Here is a 25,312-nt window from a genome sequence, read left to right on the forward strand (position 1 = left end):
ACTGCAAATAACTGAGAGAGGCAGGATGTGAATCCACTAACTTTAAAGTAGGCTTTGCGTGCTTAGTCGCTTCAGTCGTGTCTGACTCTGCGACCCCATGAACTGCAGCCTACCAGGCTCCTCTGTCCATGGGATTCTCCAGCCAACAGTACTGGAGTGGGTTGCCACTTCCTTCTCCTAAGTGAAGTCGCTCAGTCGTGTCCGACTCCTTGCGACCCCGTGGACTGCAGCCTACCAGGCTTCTCTGTCCATGGGATTCTTCAGGCAAGAATACTGGAGTGGGTTACCATTTCCTTCTCCAGGGGATCTTCACGACCCAGGGATCGAACCCAGGTCTCCCGCATTGGAGGCAGACGCTTTAACCTCTAAGCCACCAAGGAAGCCTCCTAAAGTAGGCTTTAATTATGATTTAAGGAACAATTACTTAATCATTTTCAGCTCTTGACATGATGAGTATTTCGCCGTCTCACCTCTCACAGCCTCATCCTTTACGCGAACCTGTGTTCAGGTCCTCCCCTCCTCATCCCCCACGTCCCTCTGCCTCTCATCCTAGGGTTTGCCCACATCCTTTATTATTCTGTTCTCTTCCCCGACCCCCACATTCCCGTCACAATCGTCCCCGTCCTTAAGGTCCTTGTCTTCAGACCCTCGTCCGTAGTACTCGCTGCTTCATTATTTTTGAAACGGCCCCTCCTCCTGCAGCCCCGGCTCCCGCCGGCCTCAGAGGAGCCTCGGCCCTCAGGCGCCGTCACGCGCTCCGCGGCCCCCGGCGGCCGCACGGGGTGGCGGCGTGCGAAGCGCGCGAGGGCGGGCGCCCCCGGGGCGCCGCGGGCTCCTCCGGCTCCCGGCAGCGCCCGCGCGCGGTGCAGGCTGGGGGAACATGGCCGCTTCCGGTCTCCCTGCCGGGCCGGCGCGGGCTTGAGCGCGGACCCAGCCCGTCGCACCCCGCCCTCCGCTCCTCCCGCCGGGCAGCCGCGGAGGTCGCCGCAGGCTTTTCCTCCGGCTGCCCCCGCGCCGCGCCATGGAGAAGAGCTCGAGTTGCGAAAGCCTTGGCTCTCAGCCAGCGGTAGCACGGCCGCCCAGCGTGGACTCCCTGTCCAGGTAACCGGGGCCCGCCGAGCGCCCGAGGGGGATGAAGTGGAGCCCGGGACCCGCTGGACGGGGCCCCACGTCGCGGGCTCCGGGACTGGGAGGCTGCGCCGGAATTCCTTCCCTCAGGCTGGGCACCTCTTCTTTCTTCCTCTCTGCGGGTTAGATGCTGGGAAAGAGGAGGTTAAAACTCTGCGGTTCTTCATCGGTCTTACCTTTTGTATTCTGGTGTTTTTATCTGCGGTCGAGAACGCCTCAGTCCTCTACATCCTCTAATCTCTCATTTCCCTTTAATTCATTTTTTGGACAGCCCTTCCCCAACTCTGTCCCCTCCCCCCTTCTCCTCCCTGCCTTTCTCCCTTGACGACTCTTCTGAGACCCTTCTCCAGTCTTTTTTCCATCCGTCTTTCAGTCTTGGGTTTCTGGCTTCTTGCCCACCCTTTCCGCTCTTTCCCGTCACTTATTTTAAGGTTTCCTTGCATTCTGATCTTCCCCCCTCCCCCCAACTTTGCTTTAAAATGTGAGTACCCACACCGTGAATCTTCCAGCTGAACGTTATTATTCCTGAGTAATGAGTGGTAGTTTTCGTTCTTCCTGGGCTACCTACCGGTTCTCCAGGTTTCCATCTTGTATCAGCTGGGATTTTTTTCCCCCTGGAATTTTGAGGAGGATTTTACTATGTAGCTTTTCGCAGGGCTGGCGTGAATATTAACTTGACGTGTTTCAAAGGCAGGTTTTTCCTGTTGTTTTAAAATAGTAAATTTTATTAAGCAATAGGAAGACCTGTATTGTTATACTGCTACATTGAAATCAGGTTCTTTTCCTTTGAAAAAGTCTAGTTGTTATTAGTTATTAGATACTAAATCGCTGTAAACTAGCACGTTTCATTTTTTTTCCCGTGAATAAATTGGAATTATTATTATTACTAGTTGCTCAGTCGTGTCCGACTTTTTGCGACCCCATGGACTGTAGCCCGCCAGGCTCCTCTGTCCATGGGATTCTCTAGGCAAAAACACTGGAGTGGATTGCCATTTCCTCCTCCAGGGGACCTTCCCAACTGTACATAAAGGATACTTCATTAATGTGCATTAGAGGATACCACAGGTTAACTGTCATAGAAAACTGTCTCTTGAGCCTTTAAATTCTGTTGCTCTCTTTTAATTCGTTTTGGACTCTGCTAAATATGGGTGATACTCCCTTTTTTTTTTTTTTTTTTCTGTTGCTGTTCAGGACCTCATTGGGAAGTCAATCATTACTTGATCCCACCTTTCTTTATTAGATTCTCTTCCTAAATGTGTTCACAGCAACCTGCCCAGCCCTTTTACAGTGTTTTTAACAAGCACAGTGTTGGTTTAATTGTCTTCTCTACTAGACTGTCAGCTACTTGAGGACAAGGATCATATCGTATTGGTTTTCATATCACCATCATTTAACAGAGACCCTGCCTGTCAGAGGTGCTTAATAAATTTTATTTTTTGAATTTGTAGTTTGAATTATGCCGGAGAGTGATTTTGCATTTGATTATATACCACTAGTGTGCATTTGTTTCAGGTGCTTTTTAGGTTTATTGCTCTGAAATTTAGGTCTTCCCTGGTGGCTCAGAAGGTAAAGAATCTGCCTGCAATGAAATTTAGAAGACTGGGGGATTTACACTCAGCTGTAAAATCATTCAGAAAGCAGGCTGGAAAATTATAATTTTACGGGAAAGTTACAAATGGCAACTATGGCTCAGGATAGATAGAATGTAAAGAAAACAAATGAGACAGCTGAAGTAATCTCATCCAAGGGAGGATCTGGAACCACAGGAGGCAGCATACTCTTGTTAGAAAGAAGTACTGGCTGTCAGGAGGCTCAGGCTCTTTAGACCTAGGCTCAGTTTGTCATTTGGCCTGTCTCATTTAACCTCTCCAGTCTGTGGTTTTTTCATCTTTTGAAATAAGGCAGGGGGAAGGGAGAGTTGATCTAGAACATCTGTAAGGTCCCTTTAAGCTTTAAAAAATCTGTCAGTTCTGTATCTTAATGATAATAACCTTTGTTTTGAATTTTTGAAATTACACTAAATGTTTAAATCACATAACTAGGTTAGTTTTGCCAGTTAAGCACATTTATTTAGTAAAAGAAAAAGCCCAACAACTTGAAAGTTTATATGTTTATATTTTAACTTCTTAATGAAACATTAGGTTACATATGAATATGGGAAAGTTAAGAATTCCTTGAATTTTGACTGGAGTTTGTTGGCTTCATCCTCTCCAGACAAAACTATAAGTATGGCTCTACTTTCACAGGAAAATGCCAGCTTTCAGTCCTGTTCTCTAGAAAAGAGAAAAATAATATTTATTGATTGTCTATAGAATTCATCCTGCTAAATTCTTTCATATCTTTTATTTTGTGAATAATTACACCTATTTGTGGCACTCTCTTTAATCAACATTATAGGATAGCTGGATTGTAGACACTTGTTAGAAAGCTTAATTTTATACTTAATTTAGGGTCGCAGTCAATCATAGGTGCTTCTAATACAGAGGGAGGGTAGACAACTATGGTTAGTTACAACAGCAATGTTACGTAACTACCCAGATTAGGTTTACTACTTTTGTTATCCTATGATTAAGTGAAATATTGGTGTTTGAACTGTATTATTTCAGGCTTTTGCAGAACTCTCATTCTTAAATTGTAGTTCTGCTTTCGTTTTATACAATTAGAAAATTCTCATTTTCTTATTTTCAGTTAGGAAAATTGCTTTGTGAAATTACTTTGATATCTCTTGCAAAATAATAGTTAATAATTCTATTCAGTGTATTACAGATTGTGATTTGCACACTAGATTACCAAATTTCTGCTGAGTTTAGTTTCAAGGGAAATTTTGGTTATGTTTTCTATTTGTTTCAAAATGGAAATTATGTAGCTGCATCTTCAATTCGGCAAAAAGTCTTCAGTCAAATTTATAACTGAAGTTGGTAATATATTCATCTTTAATTCCTTCAAATACTCCTACTATTAGATGGAGCCAGCTTAAATATTATGTTTAAATGTGTTAATTTGTAAAATGTTTTATACTCTTCTGGGAAGTAGGAAAAATATAAATCTGTAAAATAGTACTATAACCCTTGTGGTTGCCCATTGTTTTTTGGAAAATGACACACTCAATTTAGGTTGAGTGATTGGCTCTTGTGGGATCTGTGGTTCACACTAAATATATGTTAGTTTTAATATCTATATATCCACAATCTATGTATATCTATAAATCTGGAGTCAGCTCAGGATTGCTATTGCTTCTAGCTTTGCCTTCTAGGTCATTATAAGCCTTATATCTTTGTTCACAGAAGAGCAATTTCATTCTTAATATGATATTTAGATAGTAGTTTCTATCAGCTACAGCTGATTAGCAATTATGTCATCTTGCATGCTTAAGCTAATTTTCTTTGGTGAGTCCTGCTTGGTATTGCCTACTTGAGTGAGTGGTTCAGCAGCTCTTGTATATCCTGCTGTTGCCTTCATCACACATGTCCTGCCCCACAGAGAGAGCGAGAGTTGTGGAAAAAAATTCATTTCAGCACACTGATTATCTGACTGTATTCCAGTTGGTCTTGCTCTGATTTTTGTGGTCAGAGTATTGATAAAATAATACTGTGGGCTGGATACGGCAGCTAGGGTAGACCTGAGCTTCAGAACTGTAGAAGTTATACAGCAGAATTTAACGCTATACTGATATTCATCTGGCTGCTTAGTCTGTTTTTTTCCATCTTTCAGTTTGTACACTGTTAGAGAATGTACTGCTTAAGTGGGTTTCTTTGATTATTTTTTACTGTGCACAATCATGCTAATAAATCTAGTGCCAGAGAGGCACCCAGTAGATGATTGAATAAAGAAATGTTGACTGAATGTTCAACACTTGTCTTATTTGTTGTTTCTACTCAAAGAATTAAAAGGTTTTCCAAAGTGAAATGTGGCCTATAAAGTCACAAGTTCAGGTTCGAGCTGATGGGGCCCTTGTGTGAAGCCTTTTGACACCCCGGGCGTTTTTATTGTCTGAATTATCTTTTCGGTGCCCACTCCTCTTGTCTTCACAGCATTGTTTCCTTAGCCTACTGGATTTTCCATCTGTCTTGATGACTTTGGTCTCTTTCTCTCAAATTTAGTTTGTCAGTTAATTTAATCTGTATTTCTTTCATCCGATATATCCTCATTTTCTAATTTCTCTGGGCACCATTTGTTTGTCTCAGATTGTTTTTGGTTATCAGTTGATTTCTAGTGTATAAATTCATTAGCATTTATGAGCATCTTATATTTACATTTAACTTAGATTAAAACGATCAAAGAGGAGGTGCACATAATATAATCAAAAAAGTAGCTCAAGCTAATTACATTTTTGAATTGCATGTCTTTCTTAAAATTATCATCATTTGAAAACAGCAGATCGTGGATTTCTGTTTCTATGAATTTTGATGATACTTACCGCCTAGAGGGGCTTCCTTGGTGGCTCAGTGATAAATAATCTGCTGGCAACGCAGGAGCCGCAGGAGATGCAGGTTCAGTGTTTCCAGGAAGATCCCCTGGAGGAGGATCTTCCAGTGAAAGCAACCCACTCCAGTGTTCTTGCCTGGAGAATCCCATGGACAGAGCCAGCTACAGCTGGCTCCTATGGGCCAGCTACAGCCCATAGGGTTGCCAAAAGTCGGATACAAGTCAAGCAACTTAGCATGCTTGTACGCACACACAGACACAGCCCGAAGAGGTAGGGGTTTTTAAGATTTCTAAAGTACATTTCACTGGAGGGTCTCATTCCTGGTTTCAGCCCCAAGGTCACTTAGAAGTGATGCCAGTAGGAAGTATCCTTTCAGGTTGTTTTTTTCAGTAGTGGTGATGGATTTGTATCCAATGACACATTCTTACCAGTTCTCCTTTTGACTCTTGGCATGACTTCTGAGGCAGCTGGCTGAGTTAGCAGACTATAGCTACAGAACAAAGTGAAGCTAATAGATTGTATCTCCAACCTTGGCCTTGTTATTAACACCTTGCATCAGACATTGAACATTTTGACAGCCTAAAAATTACTTATTTTGAGTTTCATTATAACAGGACCCTAAAAGAACCTTTAAGTTCTATTAGATCCAATATTATTGTGAACTAATCAGTACTTGTATATATTTTTCTGGAAGAACATGTACAAAGATTACTTATTGACCACAAGTGTTCGGGTTAATACTGAAGTTGAAACTGGGTCCTGTGTATGATTTTTACCTGCTTACTCTGTCATCATCAGTCTTCTGTTAATATAGCTCAGTAGTCCAAGACAGTAACATCAGCATCCCTTAGGAATTTGTTCAAATACAGGTTTCCTGGCCCTGCCTCAGATGTAGCTGAATGCAAAGCTTTGGGGGTGGAGACCAGTGTTTATATTTTATCAGGACAGCCAGGTGATCCTGATGCATGCTGAAGTTGGAGAACCACTGTTTTGAGTCTTTCACTGATGGTTGCTTAGTAACTCCAAGCCTATTACTTGAGAGCACTTTTGTAAAAATATTGACTGAAATAATGAAAGGTAAAAGTCCATCTCTTGTGGATTTATTATATCTGGCTTTTAGGAAATTTCCTGAGAGCTTTTCTTTCTTAGCCACAAGAAAGAACACCAAAACATTATGTTTTGGGGCTTATGAAAATAGGTCCTTGGTGAGATGCATTAGTGGTAACATACAATTTTTGAAACTATTAAAAAGAATTCCAGAAGGCTATCACCTGAACCAATAAAGGATTATGTCCAAGGGAAGGAAATAACCCAGATACAGATGTTCAGAAAACAGTGAGTTTATTTTGGAAAGCTTCCAGTTAATGCTATTGTATTCAAACTCACCAGGGACAAAGGTTGCGTGTGATTCAGGAAATTCTCTAGATTAGTATAGAGTATTTTCTTTCTAAAGGAGGTTAGTTTTGAGTCGGTAAAGCACTTGCCATGTCTTGGCCTACGGTATGATTTAGTTAAATTAATGGATAGGATTAAAGCTATTGAAAGGTGAAAGTGATTTTATCAACTTGCTTTACACAGGAAGTCAGATTAAAAATGGAACTATATAAAATGAAAAGATTGATACAAGGTGGTTATATTTAAAGGGACAGGGAAGATGCCCTTTTAATGAAAATAATAACCTTAGTGACCTCAATTCCCTTTCCTGTAGCTTTATTACACAGAACTAACTGTGGGTATCCCTCAGTGTTTTTCTATATATGTACCAATGTTGTCATCACTATAGACCACTTATGAGCAAGTTTTCTAATTCTTCTCCTGGCCAAGTACCTTAGTACCGTGGCAGTAATTGCTGATGAATTTTCCTTCTTTAAAAGACTTTACTGGATGTGATTAACTCTTGGGCTGTGTAAGTAATTCTTAGTCTAGATTAAATAAGAGCAGATGCTATATAATAAAAATTTTAAAATGTTTCAACCTATACACTTCAAAAAACCTAAATACACTTACTAGGAAAACTCTTTTTTTTTTTTTTTTTAAAGTTTAGGTTTAGCAGAGTATAACAGAAAATCCAAAGTAACCTTGTCATAAAACAAAGATAATTTTCTGTTCTTTTTGCCCCACATAAAAACCCAGGAATAGTTAATACAGATCTGATACAATGGATATAAAGTATCCAGGACATAGACTGTTTCTAACTCACTGTATCTTACATTCCAGTGTTACCATGAGAGCCAGAATTACTGTTGCAGTTCTTTAACCACTGATCTTCATGAGTCAAAAAGGAGGATAGGAAGAAGAAAGGCATGTTGCCTCTATTTAAAGGATACATTTTTTGAAGTCACATACCACGTTTTAAGTTTACATCCAGTTGGCCAGATCATGGTCCCATGCCATACCTAGCCACAGTGGAGGCTAGATTATGTAGTCTCTTCTGGGAGGCCTTATTCTAAACTAAAAATTGGAAATGTGTGTCTAAGGAATAGAAGAGAATAGGTATTGAAGACAGGCAGTAGCTTCTCCCATATAGACAGATAAATCATCTTAAAGCAAGGAAAATATTTTTCAGTTGAAGTGTACAACACTTACTTATGCCAGAGACATTCTTAGGTTTGCCTGCAGTGATCACAATGGAAAATGCCTGGAAAGAGAGAGATGATATGTTGTAGCAAACCAAAAATGAGAACTGTATCTTGGAGCCTTCTAAACTTTTGGGTTTTTAAGGTTTTTACTTTTTTTTGTGTGTATTATCTTAGGCTAGATTTTTATAATCTTAATCTAGGACCATACAGTGCAGAGGATGCATTTATTTATTCTCATGGCATTAAGTGAAAAGCAAGTAGAAATCAAATGAAGAGTGACCAGTTGTGCTATTTCATTTGAGACGCTCAAGGAATTGTTGGGTAAAGTAGTGGTGGTCTGAGGACAGTGGCCGACACTGCTTATTCCTCTGCACTTCAGCATTCATTTCGAGCCCATGTATCCATGTGTTTAATATCCTCCCAGAATGCTGCATCAGGTTATAATGAGGTATTTTCTCTCATTTCAGTTGAGAAGGTTTGGTCTTCATAAGGGAAGGAAAGCAGGCTGTTCAGGGCCATGTTAACTTATGAATGCTTTTGCCAATATCTTGTGTTTATTTTTGTATCTTCAATCTAAAAGTTCTATGCATTTTGGTTACCAAACTTAAATATTAATATTTTAAGCATGTAATGTCAAACATAAGGAGTTTAATCATTGGGGATTAATGGAGGAGGGTAGAGGAGTCTCTTCTGGGAGACTCCTGTGATTCATGGTGCTCAAGGGATTTGATAGGCATGAGTAACAGACATATCCATCTTCTTTCTAACAGCATTGGCAATACTGAAACCAGCAAGTGGGTAGTTGCTCAAGTAAGACTTTGTTAGGAGGTTGTGTGTTAGCCAAAGGTGTAGTAACTTTGACTCATGATGGGCTAGTATCATGAGCCTTAATTTTCTTGAATTGAGCCAGGACACCTGGCAAAAGTCAAGAATAAAATTTAACATAATATAAATGTCCTCTGTTTCTGGTACTAGATAATATTCTTTTACAACCAAAAGCAGTACCTAAAAATATGAATACCTGAGATAAACTTTGCTTTTCAAGTGAAAATTGTTCTAGTAAACGATAGTAATAATATCAGTAGTCACAATAATATTGTAAATAAAAGCACTTAACGTTTATTGAGTGCTTACTGTGTGCTTGGTATAGTGCTAAAATTCCTTATATGCATTTTCTCATATAATCCTCCTAATTATATGAAAGAAGCAGTAGTAGTATTTACCTTTTACAGATGAGAAAACTGCAGATTAGGGAGAACAGTTTGACATTTGGACCCAAGTTTTGTTTAACTTCAGGGGCTCAGTGCTGAAATGAAGTCCTCATGCCTGGCCATCTGGTGCCCCAGCTCCAGGGCAGAACTTGGTTCAGCAGTGAAAGGGCAGGCCCAGGCAGGTCAGGTGGGTGTCTTGACGGGGAAGTGAGTTTCCTTGACCAGTTGCACTTTCTGCTGAGCAAAAGGATGAGGTGCACAGTATATTAAGTTCAGAATTTCGATCTTTGGAGAGAATTTTCTCCAGTTTTTTTTCCTTTTTTAAAAAAAAAAATTATTTTTACTTTATTTTACTTTACAATACTGTATTGGTTTTGCCATACATTGACATGAATCCACCACGGGTGTACATGCGTTCCCAAACATGAAGCCCCTCCCACCACCCTCCCCATATCATCTCTCTGGGTCATCCCCGTTTTTCTCCAGTTTTGAATGTTTTTTTCTTCCAATGGAAAATAGGATAATTTTTTTTTCTTTGCCTGAATAGTAAGAGGATAGTATCACTTTCAGTTAGAAGAACAGGCTTACATTTTGAATATCAGATAAATTAATAAAGAATAAACATGATGCCAAAACCTCTTTCTGCTCGTCCCTCCCCTTTAGTCTTTACAGAGTATTAGACTATTTTACTGTAGGATTCCTTAAATATCTGAATTCCCTTAAGTTCCTTTGTGTTTGTTTACAGTTAATGTGTTAAGAGCCATTGACATTTGAAGATCATCAGAAGTGAAGATAAAACATCTCAAAAATTATAATGTAAGTGAATGGGAAAATGGAAATAAATGGACGAAAGTTAATATTGCCAACAATATTTCTGCAGTTCATATATTATCCCAAATGAAATTTATGTGTATGAGTAACCAATAACTTCAAACTTTAGTCCCAAATCCAAGTCCTAGTCCTTAAATTCTGTTCTCTTCTACCTGGGGAAAATAGTCACCAATTTTTAGTCATCAGTAATTTCCCATTAAAATTCTTTTGGCTTCCATGTACTATTTTTTGCTTTTTCCTTCCTAGACTTTGCACTTTGACAAGGGCTGATGTTGTATTTAAAATTGTATGTGTGTGGAGACTGAAGTCTTCACTTTCCAGCCACTGATGTATGTTTTATGCAGTTTTAATTTTACTATTGTTCTGTATTTCTTAGGCAAAAATATGACCAGTAAGTTAGCTAGCCTCTCCCTTCCTTCCCTTCTGTCTTTACCCGCTCCCTTCCTTCCTTTCTTACTCTCTGTAAATATTTGCTTAACATAGATAATGTCCTGCACATTGAGCTAGATCTAGAATTCCTGAATAAGACCTCGGTGCTGAAGTGAGTAATGTCATCTTTTTATACAGTTAGGGTGTGAGAGATGAGCTAGTTAATTTCTCAAGTGTGCCTGAGGCCCGCCTGCACATTTCAGTCACTTGTGGTGCTTGATGAGCATTTAGTTTCCTAGGTTCTGAACCAGACATTCTGAATCCTGGGGAATGGGCCCAGGAGTCTCTCCTTAAAGTGAGAACCACTAATCCAGATATTTTTGGATTCTAGTACAACTGTGTAAGTTTGTAGTTGAGGGAACAGACCTAGAGAAGTTTAGTAACTTAACCCAAAGACACCATAAGTGTTTGAAGGCCAGGAATGGTTTGGTGGTGTTTTCTCCAAAGTCACAGAGATATTTGGTGCCAGAAGTGATCTCCTGACTCCTGCTTCTAGACTTCAAGTCATGGCATGATTTCAGTTAGGCCAGACCGTTTCAGTGTGTATGTGTGTAATCATAAGCAGTTCATCACTGTTCCTGAAAAAAATAACTAAAAAAATAACTGAAGAACATGAACTGTTTGTTTCTTCATCTTCAGTCAGATGGATGACTGGTTCTGGTTTTGGAATCACTGGGTGGGAAAAAGCCCCTGGTAGTCCAGTCCAGAAAGAGTAACCCCTCTCTCCCCCGCACCCATGGCCATATCTCTACTTGGTCTTTAAATTTTATGCTTCTGAAAAGGAAGGATCTGATTTCATTTTTGAATGATGGTAGCTAGTAGTAGGTACTTGGTAAATAGTATAAACAGGTTGCTGTTAAAATTTTTTTTTCCCCTTTGGATTCTATAAGATACTATTAGGAGTGGTTTTATTTTCTTTGTACAGAAGTTGATACTTTATATACTAAGCCAGAGACCTTAAATAGTTGAAGTCATTTGTATGTATGATACTCCATTGTTACAGTTCATATGTTCACAATATCTCTGAGCATGAAAATATTCTAAAGTGTTTTCTGAACTGTGTGTGAATTAATTTTAGTGTTGTATTTTATATTGTATTGTATATGATATATTGATAATTACTGAATTTTAACCTTATATTAGTAAATGTATTTATCCAATTTTCTTTGAAATATTCTTTAACTCTCAAGTTAACTACAAAGTTTCACTATAAAATGTTGTTAACTCAATTTTCCAGAAATTTTGGAACATATTTTCACTGTAAGATTTTTGAAAAGGGACATTTAAAATCACATACTCATTTCTAATAAGTTGTATTTTTGTAATTTAAAATTTTCTTCCCATTACATACTTTTTTTACTCTTTTTGTAATCACAGATTTAAAATTGTACCTATGGTAGTTCTAAAAAGGAGTCTTATCTACTATGTAGTATAAATCCTTCATTTTTTGGTGTGTTGAGACACTGACGTTAAGGGACTTGCCTAAGAGTGGAATTTTTATAAATATTAAAATACCACATGAGCAAACAGTAATATTGTATTTCTATAATGATATGTATGAAATGCTTTGAACACTGTAAAAGTATCACACAAATGTAATGTATTATGGTTACTGCTGTGGTGATAATATGTGCAGTTAGTTTTCTTATGATTAAATTAAAAACATTGACTATTTAAAATCAGAAAGAAAAATATGCAGATGCTTGTGACATGGTCTGTTCTCTTATTTCTTCTGTTCAGATTTTACTGTGTCTTCTTGAAGTACATGGTACTAGAATACTTTGTGGGTTACCAGTGAAATTTCTCTTTCCTTGTGGTAGTCCAATCCAGATCATCACCTTATACAGTTACACAAAATACTCAGAGTGATACTTCTATATTACAAGACTTCTGTCAGCAGGTTTTCTTTGGGGAAAAAAATGGTGAGTGAATGAATGTTCAGTATTGTTCCTCAGTGTAATCAAAGTAACTAATGGTAATGTTAACACATTTTGGTGTAGTTTATAGTTAGAAAAGTGTTTCACCTACATTATCTTTTGTGAGGAGATTCTCATTGGACAGATCAGTAACTTGAGGCTCAGAGGAGTGCATGACTGTTCATTGTCCTTGCTTAGAAGAGATTGAACTAGAACTTGAACTTTGACTCTAAATGCATGCTGTTTCCTTGCCCTACATAAATCATAGTATGAACGTGTTCAAGTTTCATGGGGGTATACATTTTGTTTTTAAAAATAAACTCTTAAATATTGGAAAATTAATGATAGGTTTACCTGTCCAGCCAGTCCAATTATTTTCGTTGGAAATCTGACTCACTTTTGCTACTCTTAAAATGCTTAGCAAGAGATGAAGGTTTATTTTGAATAAAAAAGGTATATTCTTAGCATGGCTACCAGTTTGTGCTGCCTAGAATTATTTGAGTGTTTAAATGTTTAAAAGAGTAGCAATTATAGTCTTTGGAAGTATATTGAACTATGTAAGCTAAAAATTTGTCCTGTGTAATATATACAACCTAATGTAGTGAAAAGTCTTGGTACTTTCTTAGGGCTGAGTATTTTTAGTTTGGATTTTGCTTCTTAACTGTGACTCGGCTTGATATCTCTGAGCCTGATTCCTTTATCTGGAAAAAGGGTAAAATGATACTTGCTGTCTTTATAGAATTGTTGTGAGACCTGAATATGATGATTTATCTTGATGACAGTAATTAAAAAAAATAATGCTTATGTAGTGTGTACTATGGAATAGGCACTGTTTTAAGTAGTATATGTATAGTCATTGAATTCTCATAACAGTCCTGTGAAGTATGAGAATTATCACTATAGGTGAGGAAACTGAAGCACAGAGTTAGTAACTTCCTCGAAGTCACATCAGAGTGGTAGAATCATAATTTAGTACCAGATCGTCTAGTTCCAGAGTTGGTAATAAGTATGAAAGAGAATATGTATGAGAGCTCTTTGACATTTGTAAAGGGCTATGCTAATGTTAAGTATAATTACTTCAAAAATATTTTAAAAGAGAGATGTTTTCCTCATCTTCATTATATAGCCTGAGGGAAAAAGGCAAAAACAAGCAAGAAAAAGCAACCAGCTTAATCTGGTAAATAGTGAATAGTATTCAAAATAAGGGAGGATAAATCACTGAATGATGCCAGTACACTAGATTTTAATGTAACTATTCCAGGCTACAGAGAAGGCAGTGGCACCCCACTCCAGTACTCTTGCCTGGAAAATCCCATGGACGGAGGAGCCTGGTGGGCTGCAGTCCATGGGGTCGCTAAGAGTCGGACATGACTGAGCGGCTTCACTTTCACTTTTCACTTTCATGCATTGGAGAAGGAAATGGCAACCCACTCCAGTGTTCTTACCTGGAGAATCCTGGGGAAAGGGGAGCCTGGTGGGCCTCCGTCTATGGGGTCGCACAGAGTCGGACACGACTGAAGCGACTTAGCAGTAGCAGATCCCAGGCTAGGAAGAGAAAGAGACATTGAATGATCTTATTTTCCTACAAAATGTTTCAGTGACTGCAGAATAAAACAAAAACCTATGTCAACTTCACTTCCATTACTGAAGTTTTTGCAGAAAACTTTTATCTCATGTTGATGGGGTTGTGGCCAATTAATAGTAATAATTTGTTTTTCTCTGATTTGGGAAAGGAAAAATGTCCGTCTGGATAACTGGAAGAACAGATGCGTGACTTCAGAGTTTTAATAATGAATTATATTTGCATGATGGAATGAGAAAATTACATGCAAGGTCCTTTATCAGTGTGTGAATTCCCCATGTATTTTCTGTGTTTGTTCGGGAAAAAGTGTTGAGCAGGCATTTACAGAATAGGTCAGCTCTCCTCTTTGTAGTGTTTCTGCCCTGATACTTCAATTTGGATGGAACTGTTTGTTTCTAAAAGGAAATGCAATATCTGTGTAGTGTGCTTTGAGCTCTACTAATTATATCAGCTTTCCAATAATCTTTCTCAGCTAAACTGATCTATACATAACTTTTCCTCTCTAGGCTTTGTATGAAACCATGTGAGTTTTAATTTCTACTCTCATCAGAGTTTGAATCAAGATTTTTGAAGGGATTCTGAGAAACTATTTATTTATTTATTTATTTATTTTTAAACTTGTTCATTTATTTTAATTACTTGGCTACATTGGGTCTTAGTTGTGGCAAAGCATGTGGGATCTTAGTTCCCCAAACAGGGATTGAACCCGTATCCCCCGCATAGCAAGGCGGATTCTTAACCACTGGATCACCAGGGAAGTCCCTGGGAAACTCTTTAAAAAGGAGTTGTTGATGATGCTGGAACTCATGGTCCCTCCTGCTCTCCATTTCTTACCTCATCCCCCATAGGCACATTTCGTTTTGGCCAGAATACTTTTGCTTTCACCTATTTATTTATATTTCCAGATAAGATCTTCGAAGAAACTGTACTCTGTAGAAAAAAAGATGTATGTAAACTAGTTTCTATGCAACTTGGTTTTTCATACTTTCTCTTGCATTACCAAATAACATGTCCTACCTTTTACTTAGGAAAATGTAGTTGATAGACCTGAAACTAAAATAATAAAAATTAAACTGTAACCAAGGTTGCATGTACCTTAGAACTTAGAGATTTTCCAGACGTCAACTTGCACCAGCTGTCTCAGAGCTCAAATCCCCTTTGTTTCTCTGAAGAGGAATGTAGTCTCATCTTTGTTAATCAGATGCCATGATGATAAGATCACTGTGCCACCTCTTTTAAACTATGGGTTGGTTAAGTAAAAAAAAAAAAATTCAGGTTTCTGGTGTACCATTTAAAAAATAATTACTATAATTTGTAATTAATTTGTTTGGGGAGTTGTTTTTCTATTTTGGAGATCCTACAAATATTCTGACACTAGGTCTTTTGTATCCCAAGTGCTTTATACACACTGCAGGCCTTTTATTTATTTTTAATAAAACTTTCAACAGAATGATGAATAGAGCATGAACAGTGCTTATGTACTGTAGCCTATTGTGTAAGTATTGACAGCAAAATTTGCATTTCTAGAAAAGCCTGTTCACAGTCAGAATGTAGAGTACATTCTTTAATGTTCTTGGACAAACATGCTATGTATGTGCTCAGGACATTACTTACAGGAGAATACTTTTTTGAAAAGAACCTTTTCTTCCCATGGGATACTGAAGAAAAATTAAATTGGCTGTAGGAGTGAAGCCGTTTATATAAGGCAAGTGATTTAAATCTTATTGTAATGATTGTTGTCAATAGTGACTGGAAATAAAAGAAATGCAGGTTTTCTCAGATTCTTGGGAGGCATTAGTTGATTAGGATATGTGAAAAGATAGGTGAATTGTTTCCTGTCACTTGAGTTAGGAGTGTAAAGTGTGGGCATATTTATCTGCACCCCTAATTTTCACAAACACTTTCTCACTTTTGCTATAATAGAAATATTTTTTACTGGATTTTGAATTATTAAATCAGGAGAACTAAGAGGAGTATAAATCTATTTTTGGCATCTTCTGATACTTGAGTTTTATTTTTCTGTTTGTTATTGTGAAATACCACTAAGTGTTGGTGTGTTTGACAATAAAGTGATGCTGGCTAATTCTGTTACGAGCCCAGCAGACAGCAGAGTCAAGAGGGTTGGTACATTGCTGATGGTTACACTGAAAAATGCTGGTGATGGAATTGGTTTTATTTGGGCCAGTCTTCTGTTTGAATCTGTCAGAAGTTACACAGGATACATGTGTAACATATACATATTTATATATATTTAAAATCTTTCCCCGTGATGTTTGTGCTTAGAATTAAGTGATTTGTCCATTAAGTAAAACTTTTATTTTAAGCTTAAAAGTTTATACATTTAGTTATCTTAGTCAAATGAGGACATTTTACAGTGCACATCTGAGTGAAAAGTACTTTTAGTGCCAAGGACTTTGCTTCATTTTAATTTAATTAGTGGGTTACTTGAAAGGAGACCTTTATTTTTTATTTTGTCTTATTTTCCTTTCTGACCAGGGTACTTTTGTATTTTCACAATACTATTGATTTAACACTTTCTACCAGTTAAGAGTTTAGCACTAATTACTTTCTATAGGTCATGTGTTTTTTTATCCTTATTATGGTCTTAATAAGGTATCATTACCTTATTTTATGAGCTTATTTTATAAAGAAAGACGTTAGACTAAGTAACTTGCTGAATTATTATCTGCTAAGTGGTGAAACCAAGTCTTTGTGCCGCTGCCGCTCATGTGTTCAGCTCCTGAGTGCTTCTGAGTGTGCATCTGTGCTCTGAGCTTTGTATTCTCTGCTGTGTTTCTGCTTCATCCTTTATATCCCTTCATTTCCACTCTGTTCTCTTACAAAATACTTAGATATCCAGCATCTTTGTTGTATTCTTAAGTCCCATGAAGAAAATGAATCTGTTTTCAGCACTATCGCTAGTCCCTGATACATGGGTGATGTCAGTAACTGTCAGAGGGGAGGGTATGAAAGGCCACTTTAGGAAGTTCCTGCTCCGCAAAGGGAGAGGGAGAGAGTGAAGACCGTGAAGACCGGAGGGGAGACGGCTGAGTCCTTTAGTGGAGGCGGAGATTCCGAGTCTCCATCCTGGCAAGGAAACTGAGGGGTACTTTGAGGCATGGGAATATTTGAACGTGATAAGCAACTGAACCGGAACAAGTATCTGGAGACAGATTTTTCTGCTTTTGCAGCATTATCAGGGATGCTGTAAATTCAGTAGTATGAGGTAAGAAATACTTCTGTGTAGGTACCCAGATTCATTTGTTTAGACATGACTGTCCTAAGTAGCAAGTTTTTAGCCTGATTAATTCTCAAGAATAATTATAACTTACAGGAATAAGTATAACTTAAAATCTGATTGAAACAAAAAGTTGAAAGTCTTATTTAATGATACTATTTTGAAAAGCATATAAAAAGTAACTTCTGCCTGCCTACCAATAGTTAGTTTGTATAACTTTGTTCACCTAAATGCTACACTTTGAAATAGAAGAGCTTTTGAGCCGGAAAGGGTGGAACACTGCTGTTAGGAATGGTGTAGCAAGGGAAAAAGACATTCTGTTATAATAACAGCAGACCAGTAAATGTGTGGGAATGACTAAGAGTCAGATGATGGAATTTTTGTTTTGATCTTGTGGTGGAAAGAAAACTGTGTCACTCTGGCTGACATAGTGGCAGAACTATTGAAAAATAGTATGACTAGAGCAGTCCTGTGTTATGCTTCTCTTTGTTGTTGTTCAGTTGCTAAGTCCTGTCCAACTCTTTGCAACCCCGTTGACTGCAGCAAGCCAGGCTTCCTGTCCTTCACTATCTCCTGGAGTTGGCTCAGACTCATGTCCATTGAGTTCGTGATACTATCTAACCATCTCATCTTCTGCTGCCCTCTTCTCCTTTTACCTTCAGTCTTTGCCAGCATCAGGGCCTTTTTCACTGAGTCAGCTCTTCGCATCATCTGGCCAAAGTATTGGAGTTTCAGGTTCAGCATAAGTCCTTCAGTGAATATTCAGGGTTGATTTCCTTTCGGATTGACTAGTTTGATCTCCTTGCAGTCCAAGGGACTCTCAGGAGTCTTCTTCAACACCACAATTTGAAGACATCAGTTTTTCAGCACTCAACTTCTTTATGGTCCAACTCTCACATCTGTACATAACTCCTGGAAAAACTCTAGCTTTGATTAGATGAACCTTTGTTGGCAAAGTGATGTCTCTGCTTTTTGATACACTAACTAGGTTTTTCATAACTCCTTCCAGGGAGCAAGTGTCTCTTAACGTCATGGCTGCAGTCACTGTCTGCAGTGATTTTGGAGCTCAAGAAAATAAAGTCTGTCACTGCTTCCACTGTTTCCCCTTCTGCCATTTTTCTCTGCTGTGTTTCTGTTGCATCTTTTATACCCCTTCACTTCCACACTGTACTATTTTGAAACGCTTAGATGTCGAGCATCTTCCTGACACTCTTAAATCATCACTCATCACTAAGATGTGATGAGACCAGATTCCATGATCTCAGTTTTTCAGCTGTTGAGTTTAAGCCAGCTTTTTCACTCTACTCTTTCACCTTCATCAAGAGGCTTTTTAGTTCCTCTTCACTTTCTGCCATTAAAGTGTTGTCATCTGCATGTCTGAGGTTGTTGATATTTCTCCCAGCAATCTTGATTCCAGCTTGTGATTCATCCAGCCAGCATTTCATGATGTACTCTGCATAGAAATTAAATAAGCAGGATGATAATATACATCCTTGAAGTACTCCTTTCCCAGTTTTGAACCAACCTGTCTTTCAGTGTCCAGTTCTGACTGTTACTTCTTGACCTCCGTACAGATTTCTCAGGAGGCAGGTAAGGTGGTCTGGTATTTAAGAATTTTCCATCTCTTTAAGAATTTCCACAGTTTCTTGTGATCCACACAGTCAAAGGCTTTAGCGTAATCTGTGAAGCAGATTTTTTTTCTGAAATTTCCTTGCTTTCTTACCCTTCTTACTGTCTATATACCTAAGTTCTGTTCTTTCATGGATATGTGTGTATGTTCATTTGGTTATTTTGCGGAGCCAGACATTAACATTAAAATAATACTGACTTGATTCCTTTAAATTAGGAGTACAGAGAATAGTATAGTTTAGGGTAGAATGAAAAGTGGGTTAAAGAGGGGAATTCTATTGAAAGTGGTTTCCCATTTATGAGGGCCGTGGCTTTGCAAATCTGGATGAGCACATTTGTGAATGTGAATTGTTTGCATGTTCATGTAATCTTTAACTGCTCTTCCTAAGGGTAATATAATGAATCAGAATTTAGAGTCTAAGCATATAATGGCAGTTGTATTCTGAGATTTTTTTTAGCCTCTTGAGAAAAGCAGTCTACATATGAATAAATATGTAGAATAATTAGTATTATTAACAAGAGTATTCCACAGTGCTAGTTATATTTTAATCAGCTATAGCAACTTTATTAATTTCTAAATGGTGTTTTATTTATGCTTTTTTTTTTGTCATAGCACACTTATTTAAGTAAAGATATTACTACTGTTGAGGGCAAAAATTGTTTTGCCTGCCTTTGAGGTATTAGGATTGCTTTTGCTCCAAAGTACACTTGCTGCTGCTGCTGCTGCTGCTGCTAAGTCGCTTCAGTCATGTCCGACTCTGTGCAATCCCATAGACGGCAGCGCACCAGGCTCCCCCGTCCCTCTCCGTTATTTTGAACCGTGTTAATTACTTGCAGGTTTTGAAGGAATGTTCTATTTATTTATGGCTTAGATATTTGAACCTCTTTGGTGGTTTTTTGTACCTCCATTAAAGGATTTATAGGAAAAGGATAATTATAATTTGATATTATTTCTTAATGATCCTGATTGAAGGTTTGGGCAGAAAAATGCCCATGCTAATTGAAGATGAATACAGTTGTATGATGTTGGTGCTGTGTGGCAGCCTTCTTATAGGGAAAGTTTATCAAAATAGCTAAGAAGTAATACTGACAGCAAAGTCTGTGAATCACATTTTCATACTGACAGCAAAGTCGTTGAATCACGTTTTCATATGGGACAATAGTTTATTTGTATGTATGTATGTGTACATGTGCGTGTTAGGAAGGTATAGTCAGGCATTTTGACTACCAGGAGCTGAAAGGAATATTAAAAAGTGATAAAGTCCAGCTTAGCAAGTTTTTCCAATAGTTAGAACCATAGCTCTTTATTTGTAGTCTTAGAATTTTCTGTCTAAGATTGTATGCTCTGAGTCACAGGATCTCAGATTTGAACTTTTGAGACCATCTTGTACAGCAGTGCCACCCCTCATGTCTTCCTTATGACTTGAATGTCATCACTGAATTGAGTTCATTGAATGTCATTGAATGTCATCGTTCACAAAGCCCTCACTTTCTCAACACTTCCTGCACCATTTTGGAGGTCACTCCAAAGAAGAGGCACTGGATATAGGAAATGACCCATTTGGTAGCCTGTCAGTTAAAGGGAATATGAATAGTGGAGAATGATTGCTAAGTTTGGAAACATAGTTGTGTTTCTCGTGTATGCTTACATTTGGAGAAATCGTTTTTGTCATGAGGGGGAGGTGGCATTTAGTGATTAAACCAGATACTATGGAATGGCTATAATTTAATTTGAACGGCAACAACTACAGTTCTTTTAATCTTTTTGAAATCACTCGGTGAAACTATAATGACACTAATTGGTCATTTACAAAAAAGTATTTGGACCATGAACCTGTGACTCTGTATGTCATCTTCTCATTTGTGTGACAGATTCTACTCAATTTGGATTTTGTAAATAGTAAGATGACGTGATTTTTTTTTTTTTTTGTTGGACATTTGGTGACTTCCACAGGTCTTTTATCATTTGTCTGACGGTTTTCCCTAGTGGCTCAGATGGTAAAGAATCTGCCTACAATGCAGGAGACTCGAGTTTGATTCCTGGGTTGTGAAGGTCCCCTGGAGAAGGGAATGACAACCCTTTTCAGTATTCTTGCCTGGAATATTCCATGGATAGAGGAGCCTGGCAGGCTACAGTCCATGAGGTTGCAAAGAGTCGGACACTACTGAGCGACTAACAGTTTACTGTTTGTAATGATAGATTCGATTATCTCAAATATTTATTTAATGTCTTTTCCTATAAATCAGTTATCCTTTTACATTTTTTTTAGTATAAATTGATCTGGCTTAATATTCTATTACTGTCATTTAAAATATAATAGATGTGTTTTAAATGCTAATCTCTAAAGAGCTATTTTTGAAGTTTGCTTAATAAGCAAACATTTATTGAGTTTGAGCATTTTACCTAACCAGAAAATGTAAGCTTGCATGAAAACACTAGCAAAGAACTGTAGAAAGTAGCTGTGAAGCAAAGATGGATGTGGTGAGAAGGGTATGTATTCAAGGAATCATCTGAGACGAATGTTGCTAGTCTAGAAAGTCTTCCTGATGCCTGTTTCTTAGATAGCCCCATATATATACATTTTAACAGTAGCTTCACTTTAATACATTATCAGTGTTGAATTCTGGTCCTCCCCCTGCACCCCCAGTAATGGTGTTTATAGAAAATAATTTTAATGCTTAGATAGTATTTTCACAGTATTTTCACTTGGTCTTTGTAACCATCCAGTAAGATAAGAAGAACGAGTATTTTTATCCCTGTTGCAGTATGAACTTGAGGCTCTGAGAGGCTAAATGACTTTCCGTGACTCATGAGACCTAATTTTCCTTTTTCTCCTTGTAGCTTAAACTTACATGTCCCAGTTAGAATGAGAGATTAGTTATGTGTCAGCATCTGCCAAAATGTCCCATGCTTCTTATTGTGAAGATGCTTTTCAGTATGGTTACTTATAGTAATCCACTATTAAACACATAATGATAGATATCCTTTTTTGGTCATGAAATAAAATAGTACACAGCTTTTGTGATGAAAGTAGAAAGGATCTTATGTTTCCAACAGTGATTTAATAATTGGAACGGATTGCTAGAAGGGAAATATGAAACTTTCTTTTCCAGAAGTTATTTTTGCTTTCTTGTCTTGTTTTAAATAAATTGTATTAAATATTCTCTGGCAGAGACTATCTGATTATGGATAATTTAGCTCCTTGTTTCTTTAAGGATCAAATTGCTGAGAGTGTCATTTTTCTTAATTCTCCAGCTCTGTGTTTAACCTCATTCTGTTAAAACTGGAGTTCTCTGACGATAGTAGGAGGCATGGTATTCCAGTCTCCATTAGATAAAAATAATATTTTACATTGTTCTGGTGTTTCTGTCAGGTAATGTGCTAAACTCTTTGCATGCATTATTTCATTTAATCTTTGCCATCTTTAATATTTGAACTTTTCCTGGCATATGGTAAGTAAGTACTCAGCGAGTATTAACTAAATGGAAAAAACAGAAAATAAGTAAAACAACAGTTGTATCAGATTTGGAAAAATAAAGCCGGGAGGATGAGTAAAGAATGAGTGGGTGGATTTGCAGTTGTTTGCAATTTTAAATGGAATGGCCAGGGAAGGTCTCACTATGCAGGCAACATTTGAGTAAAAAGGCTGGAAAAAGGAAGAAGTACAATATTTAGAAGAGAGTTATAGATAAACAGAAAATATTAGGAACTTGAAGTGGGACCTTGCCTGGTGTGTTTGAGGAACAGCGAGGGCTCTGCTGTTGCTGCAGTGCAGAGAAGCAGAGGGGCGATTGTGGAAGGCTTTGGGGGCATTTTAAGGACTTCATGGCTTTTGTTCTGAGTGCTGAGGGAAGGTAGCAGGAGTTTTTTTTGCAGAGGGGTTACTATGTCAAATGTTTCAGAATGGTTAATCCGACTGCTCTGTTGAGAACAGACTAGGATGCAGAAGCAGGGAGACTGGTTGGTAGGCAGTTGGAATTATCCAGAAGGCAGATGATTATAGCCAAAAGAGTAAAGAGACTTGTTTTGAGGGTGCAACCAGGCAGATTTCCTGATGTACTGAACATGTAGTCTAGGAGGAAAGTCAGAAGTTCACTCTAGAATTTTTGGCTCAAGAAAGTGTAGAAGGATGTGCTTAGTTGTGTCTGACTCTGCAGCCCATGGAAGGTAGCTTGCCAGGATCCTCTGTCTGTGGCATTACCTGGGCAAGAATACGGGAGTCAGTTGCCATTTCCTTCCCCAGGGGATCTTCCTGACCCAGGATCGAGTCTGTGTCTCCTGCGTTGGCAGGCAGATTCTTTACCATTGCGCCACCTGGGAAATCCAGAGAAGGATAGAATTACTATTTACTAAGATGTTAGAGTTGGTATCAAGAAGAAGAGCAGGAATTTGGTTTGGGGTATATTAGATGTTCACCCGAAGGTGTTAAGCAAATTTATAATTGAAATCTGGAGTTCAAGAGAAAAGTGTGCGATGGTGTTTAAATTTGGGCTCATCGACTTAGAAATGTTCAAGTTGTGAGACTGGATGAGATTATAAAGGAGGGGAGGTGTGCATAGAGAAGAGTTTCAAGGACAGAGTTCAGGTGGAATTCAGTGTTAGGAGGTTCAGAAGGGAAAAGGAATCACCATAGGAGACCTGAGAGCAAGCGGGGCCCACGAGGCAGTGATAAGAGTACAGCATTTGGGAAGCCGAAGATAGGAAGTCTTTGAAGAAGGAAGGCTCAGCTCTGTCAAATGCTGCTCACAGATGGGGACTGAGTATTGACAACTGACTTTAGCGAAGTGGAGTTCTTGATGGCCTTTATCAAGCATTTTTGTTGACCTGTTGGAAGCGGGTTCAGAGAAAATGAGAAGTGAGGAGTTGGAAGCAGTGAGTAGACTTCTGTTTCTAGGAGTTTTTCCATAAGGAAGCTCAAAGAAGCGAATTGGTATCAGTAGGGGTTAAGTTAAGAGAAATAATAGCATGTTTCTATGTTGACTGGAATGACTGAGAGGAGAGGAAAATTTTTCTGTTGCAAGAACCAGAAGGAAAATTGCTGCAGACATTTTCTTGCAAAGATGAGGGGAGATAATAGTTCATTGGAGGAGCTGGCTTTAGATGAAATTATGGATGCCTTCCCTACAGTAAGAGAAAGAAAGGCAGAGTACATGGACACACATGCAAAGAGATTGTAGTTGAGGGAGCCTATGAAAGATCTATTTTGATTACTTCTGTATTTTTCAGTGAAATGGGTCACCTACGAATATTGAAGATGAAGAGGGCAATAGAGGATGGGGAAAGAAAAGACCATATGACATAGTTGTCTGGAAGAATGGGAAACATAATGGACTAGAGAAATGTAGTGTAAGTCAAAGTTGCCTGAATGAATGAACAAACAGGTGCTTGACCAAGTAACATGTAAAATCTTGGTCCACTGCTGCGTGGGGAGACCTTGATGCCACCTCAGTGTTAATTCCAGGAAGAACCTTGTTAGCTACTTTCCTTGGTCTAATTGGCACACTGGTTTCTCCATCAGCAATACTTGGGATCATATTTTGACCCTTTTCTCTCCCTCTCTCATCATGTCAAGTCAGTTGTTGAGTCCTATTGATTCTGTCTCCAGTGTCCTTTGCATCCATTGCTATTTCCTTTCTCTGCTAGTTTAGGCCCTTAATACCTCTACCTTGAGGAGGTCTCCTAATAGTTTCCAAATAGGTTTTCCTGCTGTTATCATCCATTCTTTGACCCACTGTTAAGATGATTTTCCGCAAGCACAGAGACTTTTCAGTGTCTTCTCACTGTTTTCAGAACCATCTAGATATCAGGTTATTTTTTAGGACTTGTACAATCTAATAAAATATTACCTTTTCTGCTGTATATCTGATTGAGCTTATAAGTATCCCATGCTTCAGCCAGAGTGGTCTGTCTCTAACAGTGGCCTTAAAATGTCTTGAATTTCCTATTTCTTTTTCTTTTTTTTTTTTCATGTTGTTTATTTAGTGAAATTTTTGAGACTGTATTGAACCTCTTCTTCTTCTTGTTGAATCGGCTAACTCGTCTCCGACTCTTTGTGACCCCATGGACTGCAGCACACCAGGCTTCCATGTCCTTCACTATTTCCCCGAGTTTGCTCAAACTCTCATGTCCGTTGAGTCAGTGACGCCATCCAATGATCTCATCCTCTGTTGTCCCTTCTCCTCTTGCACTCAGTCTTTCCCAGCATCAGAGACTTCCAGGGAGTTGGCTCGTCGCATCAGGTGGCCAAATTATTGGAGTCTGAGCGTCAGCATCAGTCCCTCAAATGAATATTCAGAGTTGATTTCCTTTAGGATTCACTGGTTTCATTTCCTTGTTTTCCAA

At 38.4% G+C, this 25,312-nt stretch overlaps 1 protein-coding gene across 3 annotated transcripts in view; it reads left to right on the top strand.

Annotated features, from left to right (window-relative positions):
- Window positions 1-862: 862 nt before the first annotated feature.
- The window catches only part of MTMR2 (myotubularin related protein 2), a 111,600-nt gene continuing 87,150 nt past the window's right edge, over window positions 863-25,312 (top strand). For 2 of the 3 annotated variants that reach the window (XM_027979149.3, XM_060399671.1), the window contains exon 1: window positions 863-1,101. In XM_027979149.3, the coding sequence (XP_027834950.2) occupies window positions 1,022-1,101 (80 nt within the window). In that variant the 5' untranslated portion in view covers window positions 863-1,021. Of the gene's footprint in view, window positions 1,102-2,461; window positions 2,544-10,089; window positions 10,161-12,344; window positions 12,527-25,312 lie in introns of all 3 variants that reach the window. The other variant, XM_060399672.1, reaches the window with a different exon arrangement.

Source organism: Ovis aries, chromosome 15 (genome assembly GCF_016772045.2).
Source record: "Ovis aries strain OAR_USU_Benz2616 breed Rambouillet chromosome 15, ARS-UI_Ramb_v3.0, whole genome shotgun sequence".
NCBI classification, from domain to species: domain Eukaryota; kingdom Metazoa; phylum Chordata; class Mammalia; order Artiodactyla; family Bovidae; genus Ovis; species Ovis aries.